Raw genomic sequence first — 7,415 nt, 5'->3', positions numbered from 1 at the left:
GGTAGAAGTGATAGAATGTCATTCCGTGATTATGTTATGGTAGTTAACCCACATCTTTCTAGCCAGCTCTTCTCTTAGGGGCTCTCTTTGCTGGCTTGAGCTGTTATGTTGAAACAGTTCACTTGGTAAAGACTGAGGGTGCCCACCAGGATCTGAGGGCGCCTTCAACTGACACCCAGCAAGAAGCAGATACCCTCAATTCCACAACAAAGGAAGAAATTCTCTTACTGGAAACAAACTCCACTTAAACCATTATCAATCATTAACACTTCAGGGTCCATGAAGGATTTAATAAGAGGTTTGGTAGAAAGGTGGATCAAAGAATCTGACCTTGAAAGGGATGACTGCTCATAGGTGAGAATAGATCTGTAGCAGGAAAACTCAACTGGGGATATATTCCTCCAGCATCACCACTTTCCTAGGTCTTGGCCATATGAGTTTTAGCCCATATACTTAATGTCTTTGCAAAGATCCGATGAGGAGAGATGTGTTTATGGGGCCCAAAGGTGGAATAAGAGGGATGGGGTTGTCAACAGAATCAATAAACAGTCTATCATAAGAATTGAAAAGAATTTTATGCAAGCCAAACTGAGGACTACAGTCCAGGAGACACAGATTCAAGAAGCACTTGGATTGTGTTCCTCTGGACTAAAATATGGGAGAAGCTTGTATATAGGCAAAATCCACTAAGTTACATAAATTGTTTGTCAAGAATTAAGATTGGAACTGGCTAGGAATAGTGCTTGTTAAGCAAAAATAGGTTGGGCTCTGAAATGGTTGCAAGGGGAAACCTTGAGACGGTTAAGATTGCAGTTGGCAGTTGTTAGCAGATACTGTTTTGAAAACCACTGTTGGTGTCCTTTGAATTTGATATAGTTCATAAAATTCAAGTTCTTGGCGAAGCAAGAATGTGTTTGAAACCCCATCCACGGTGGCTACCCAGCTCCATTTTAGATGCCTGAATCACAGTTTTTATCTTATCAGAACAGAGAACAAACATCAAATACGACAGGGGTACATTCCTTCAAACTTTCAGAGAGGAAGATTAGCATGTACACAGTGAGTCAGCATGTCCTTGGTTCCTGGGAAGGGACCCTCATTTTTAAACAAGTAACTAACACTGGCATCCTAGGAAGGGGGCAGGGTCTTTATTCCTATCTTCAAAGTGGACATTCTAGACAATCTGGTAAATGCACTCTTTTTTTTTTTTTTTTAATGCTTAAAGTAGGTATACCATGCATGTCTGACAGGCCCTACAACAGGCCGTTCTAGTTGGTGTAAATTTCAAGCCAAATCATGGATAAGCCAGAATGACTTCCCCATACCTCAGTACATGAAAAGTCCCTCCTTCAGAACTCAGTCACAGACACCCTGAACAACCCTGCACGTTGACACTAACCATGGCCACGTGCAGGTAAAACCAGAGAAGGCAAATGGGGGGAGTCAGTGGGCCTGATGGTAACTGAGCCCGGGGGGAAATTTGCATCCTCACTGAGCTGAGATCACCTTCCTCTGAAGCCTGAGCATCCTCCTTCTAAGGGAGCTCTGGCTCAGATGCAGAGCCTGAGCTTTCTTCTTGCATCCCCAGAAAAGAGGGATTCTTCTCACATTCCCTGAAACAGGGACTGTGGATGGAGGAGGCAGGAGGCCAGGGACCAAGGCCTGGGGTGGTGACTGGAGGACGGGCCAAGATGCATCCAGCATTCACAGTCCTCTTCATGCTGCTCTTTGTCCTGCTGTGTATCCTGGGCCTCCTGGCCAATGGCTTCATTGTGCTGGTGCTGAGCAGAGAATGGGTGCGACGTGGGAGGCTGCTCCCCTCTGACCTGATCCTCTTTAGCTTGGGACTCTCCCGCTTCTGCCTGCAGTGGGTTGGAATGGGGAATAACTTCTACTATTTCCTGCATCTGGTCGACTACTGCAGTGGTCCCGCCCGGCAGTTCTTTGGTCTACCCTGGGACTTCCTCAACTCTGTCACCGCCTGGTTTGGCTCCTGGCTCAGCGTCCTCTTCTGCATGAAGGTTGCTAACTTCACCCACCCTGGCTTCCTCTGGCTAAAGTGGAGGTTCCCCAGGTCAGTGCCCTGGCTTTTGCTGGGCTCTCTCCTCACCTCCTTCATTGTCACCCTACTGTTTTTTGGGGGGAACCACGCTTTGTATAAAGAGTCCTTCACTAGAAAACCTTTCGGGAATATGACCTACTATCAGTGGAACAGGATTCTGGAAATGTACTATTTCCTGCCCCTGAAACTGATCACTTTTTCAATTCCTGGCTCTGTTTTTCTGGTCTCGATTGCTCTGTTGATTGACTCTCTGAGGAGACATGCATGGAGGATGCAGCACAGTGCTCACAGCCTGCAGGATCCCAGTGGCCAGGCTCACACCAGAGCTCTGAAGTCACTAGTCTCCTTCCTTGTTCTTTATACTCTGTCTTTCATGTCCCTGATCATCGATGGTGAAGGGTTCTGCTCCTCAGAGAGTGACTGGTACTGGCCATGGCAAATTTTAACCTACTCGTGCACATCCATCCATCCCTTTATCCTCATCCTTGGCAACCTCAGGCTTCGGGGGGCATTTGGGCAGCTGATTTTGTTGGCCAGGGGCTTCTAGGTGGTTGAGGTGGTGTGATCCCCTTAACCAATCCATCAGAAGAGGCTCAGGTGAGGATGACAGAGCCACAGTCCAAATATATGACAATGTCCTCAATATCTGTTGGATCATATTGTGGGCTTTCTCCTTTGGGAAGGAGAGGAGGGGAGTAAAATCTGGGAACTCTTTGAGTATAATTTCTTCCTGGAACACTGTTAAAATGTGGCCCTAGAGGTCCCAGAGAGCCAGCATCATCCAGAAGGTCAGAATATAAAAATTCTGTGTTACTCTCTCTTTGTATCCCCTCTGTTATGTGGAAGCCTTTGGTTAAAAAGTCTTAACTGCACTGTCTTTAAAAAAAGTAATCTTATTTATTTCTGTATTTTTGGCTGTGCTGGATCTCTGTTGCTGCACGGGCTTTTCTCTAGTTGTAGTACATGGGCTTCTCACGTGGGATCCTCCCGGACCAGGAATCAAAACTGTGTTTCCTGCATTGGCAGGTGGATTCCTTACCGCTGAGCCACCAGGGAAGCCCCTTAACTGCACTATCTTATCTCAGTTGTCTGCTGGGAAATTAAGAAAAATCGTGTCTGTTACTGAACTAGTATGTGGCTGGGGAAGCAGTGACCTTCCTGAGGATAATGTAATGGTCACTATGTGAGCCCCAAAGGACAGTAATTGCGGTGAACAGTGGCCTGGGCTGGGAGACCTAATGGTCCTTCTTTCTTTGAGATTTTTTTTCTCTTATCAAACTTGGATACTTCAATTTTAACTTTAGTAAAACTACTAGGTTTCTTCACAACACATATTCTCCTTAATATTTCTGTTGTTCTGGTTTTGATTTTCTCTAAGTGACAGCCAGACCTTTCCCATGTTTATTCTTCCTTTGGAATCACATGTTGTGATTTTTCTTCTTTTTCAGATTGTCTCAAACTTTTTCCTAAAGCAAATGTCTCAAAGTCACATGTGAATTAAATACATGAATTAAATAAACATGTACTTTTTGTTCTGAAAAAAATATAAAGAATTTCACTTAGTTTGTGTTCAAAACTGTTTAACTTTTTTTTTTTTAAGAATCACCCCATTAAATCTTATGTTTAACTATTTGTTTAAAACAGTTTGTTTCAATTACTATGCAGAAGTTTCAAGAGATAATTTTGGAAAAACATTTTAATTAGAGTTAGGTGCCTCTAAGGCAGAATATAAAAAATTTTTGCTAAAATATCAATGTGCCTATTTCAGAGACTAACTTGCAACTGGATTCCTTATAGAAATTTTAATTTCCTCTGAGAGTAAAAATAATTTCCTTACTGATCAGAGTATATGCTGCTGAGTGGATGTACACTCATGAACTAAAATCTTTGGGCAAATTATCCTACACTTTAGCTTTAACTATTTTTTAATAGGTAATATGTTTACATTGTTAAAAATTCAAAAAGTACTGAAGAGTATATATAAAAAAAATCTCCTACTTTCCCCTTCTGAGGTATTCTTAACAGTTTCAAGTCTGTCCTTCTAAAGACATTTTATTCTATGACAGAAAGCCCCAAACACCTAACAAACCTTTCAACTAAGTTACTTACAAACTACTGTATTCCGGGTGCTGTGCTTAGTTGCTCAGTCACGTCTGGCTCTTCGCAACCAACTAGCCATCTGAGTTACTACCTATCACCTGTGGCCTTTACACAGATGGTTGTACATGATTCATGCTTCTCTATACCTCACTGCTTCTGTTTAACAATACATGAATCTTGGAGATGTACACAAATGCACACACATACATTTCCTTCCTTTTTCAGATGTACCACCATTTTTAAAAATGTTACCTGTTTGTGGTCAGTTACACTTGCTTCCTGTCTTTTGCTATTATAATATTGATAGCAATGGTGCAGTGTTGACTGGCTCTTGCACCTGTACAAATTAACTATAGGATAAAGTCCATGAAATGGAGTTATTGGGTCAAATGGTGTGTGCATTTCTAATTTTGATATGTTGCTGTCTATAAGTTTCGATCAATTTGCTTCCTCACTAGCAATTTATGAGTGTGCTTATTTTTACTCTTTTCATTTTTTTTGGCCAATCAGTGAAAGGTGGCATATTAGTGTAGTTGTAATTTGCAAGACTTATTCTGAGTAAGGTTTATCACTATTTTATATGTGTAGAGCCATTTGTTTTTATTCTCTGTGGAAAGCCTATATCTTTGTTTAATTTTGAATTTGGATTTTGGCTTTTTTCTTCTTCTTTCTTTTTGGCTGGACTGGATTTCATTGCTGTGTGTGGTCTTCTCGTCAGAATGGCTTCTCTTGTTGTTTAGCACAGGTCCTAGGGCATGGCAGGCTTCAGTAGTTGTATGGGTTTAGTTGCCCCACAGCATGTGGAATCTTCCCAGACCAGGGATTGAACTCATGTCCCCTGCATTATAGGTGGACTGTTAACCACGGGACCACGAGGGAAGTCCTAGCTTTTTTCTTATTGGTTTGTAAGAACTCTTTATATCTTAGCAAAATTAGCTCTATTATTTGATGTGAATGGCAAACACTGCCCCACCCTCAATGTTTTTATGTTACTTTATTCTTGATTCTAATGTTAATTTTTTTTTTCTAATGTTAATTTTTAAAAGCATCTTTATTTTGAAATAATTATAGATTCACAGAAAGTTACAAAAAGAGTAGAATCCTGTGTACTATTCAGCCAGCTTTCTCCAGTGATGACATCTTATGCAGCTATAGTACAATATGAAAACTGTTAACAGTTTCCACTAATTTTTTTACCCTGCATTCAGAAAGGAAATGCCAAAGAATGCTCAAACTACCACACAATTGCACTCATCTCACACGCTAGTAAAGTAATGCTCAAAATTCTCCAAGCCAGGCTTCAGCAATATATGAACCGTGAACTTCCAGATGTTCAAGCTGGTTTTAGAAAAGGCAGAGGAACCAGAGATCAAATTGCCAACATCCGCTGGATCATGGAAAAAGCAAGAGAGTTCCAGAAAAACATCTATTTCTGCTTTATTGACTATGCCAAAGCCTTTGACTGTGTGGGTCACAATCAACTGTGGAAAATTCTGAAAGAGATGGGAATACTGGACCACCTGACCTGCCTCTTGAGAAACATATATGCAGGTCAGGAAGCAACAGTTAGAACTGGATATGGAACAACAGACTGGTTCCAAATAGGAAAAGGAGTATGTCAAGGCTGTATATTGTCACCCTGCTTATTTAACTTATATGCAGAGTACATCATGAGAAATGCTGGGCTGGAGGAAGCACAAGCTGGAACCAAGATTGCCGGGAGAAATATCAATAACCTCAGATATGCAGATGACACCACCCTTATGGCAGAAAGTGAAGAAAAACTAAAGAGCCTCTTGATGCAAGTGAAAGAGGAGAGTGAAAAAGTTGGTTTAAAACTCAACATTCAGAAAACAAAGATCATGGCATCCAGTCCCATCACTTCATGGCAAATAGATGGAGAAACAGTGGAAACAGAGTCAGACTTTATTTTGGGGGGCTCCAAAATCACTGCAGATGGTGACTGCAGCCATGAAATTAAAAGACGCTTACTCCTTGGAAGGAAAGTTATGACCAACATAGACAGCATATTAAAAAGCAGAAATATTACTTTGTCAACAAAGGTCCGACTAGTCAAGGCTATGGTTTTTCCAGTAGTCATCTATGGGTGTGAGAGTTGGACTATAAAGAAAGCTGAGCACTGGAGAATTGATGCTTTTGAACTGTGGTGTTGGAGAAGACTCTTGAGAGTCCCTTGGACTGTAAGGAGATCCAACCAGTTCATCCTAAAGGAAATCAGTCCTGGGTGTTCATTGGAAGGACTGATGTTGAAGGTGAAACTCCAGTACTTTGGCCACCTGATGCGAAGAGCTGACTCATTTGAAAAGACCCTGATGCTGGGAAAGATTGAGGGCAGGAGGAAAAGGGGACAACAGAGGATGAGATGGTTGGATGGCATCACCGACTCAATGGACATGAGTTTGAGCAAACCCCTACAGGAGTTGGCAATGGACAGTAAGCCCTGGCATGCTGCAGTACATGAGGTTGCAAAGAATTGGACATGTCTTAGTGACTGAGCAACAAAAACTAATTTTAGAATAATTGCAAAGATTTAATGTGTAATATATGTGTATGACATATTAACAGTATTCATCATAATTTGTTAGTAGTATTATAATAATACATAGTTAATGTTATTTTTAAAAATTATTTTCTGTATCTTCATCAGTATGAAAATAGTAGAGGAAACAGGGAGTGACAAGGAGTTTTCTGGCCACCAGGAAAGACCAAGCTTTCTTTCTCTTTCTCTGACTCTTATTATTTTTTTTTCTTTTTTTTCAATTTTTTGAATTGCCAAGCAGTGCAAATAGGCTAAGTGTGACTGAGATAAAGAAAAGCCACTTGTGGTGGATAAGAAATCACTGAGAAGGAAGTCTGATGCTGGAGAAGACCACTGCAAGTTCACTAGAGGGTGTGACTAAGAGAATAATTTACTTAAGTAGCATTTTGACATCAGCTGAGGAAGTAAGAAAAGAACTAGAAGTTATTTTTTCTCTATTTTTTTCCTTTGAAGAAATAAAGGAGAAAGGATGAGATTATAATGGAATAATGAGTGTTAGTATACAATAGCTGTTACCCTTAGACTTTATATTTTATTTTGTAAAGTTGCTGTGCTACGCTGTTATATTGAAAATTGAAAAGACTAAAAAAAAAGTGTTAGAAATCATGTTAGATCAGTGGGAAATCAGATTGGTGGACCCATGATCACATGTTCTTTTTGGGCAATTTTTTTTTAATGATAAGTTGGAAAAAG

General features: G+C 40.7%; 1 protein-coding gene across 1 annotated transcript; it reads left to right on the top strand.

Annotated features, from left to right (window-relative positions):
- The first annotated feature begins 1,375 nt into the window (after window positions 1-1,375).
- TAS2R41 (taste 2 receptor member 41) lies at window positions 1,376-3,606 on the top strand. The gene has a single exon (XM_086398094.1). The coding sequence runs from the start codon at window positions 1,632-1,634 to the stop codon at window positions 2,607-2,609; it is 978 nt and encodes a 325-aa protein (XP_086254220.1). The 5' UTR covers window positions 1,376-1,631; the 3' UTR covers window positions 2,610-3,606.
- Window positions 3,607-7,415: the final 3,809 nt, after the last annotated feature.

This window comes from Bos grunniens, chromosome 4, assembly GCF_055505025.1.
Source record: "Bos grunniens cultivar Pamir isolate PY7600 chromosome 4, Bosgru_T2T1.0, whole genome shotgun sequence".
NCBI lineage: Eukaryota > Metazoa > Chordata > Mammalia > Artiodactyla > Bovidae > Bos > Bos grunniens.
This window is presented reverse-complemented; position numbering and strand designations above follow the sequence as displayed.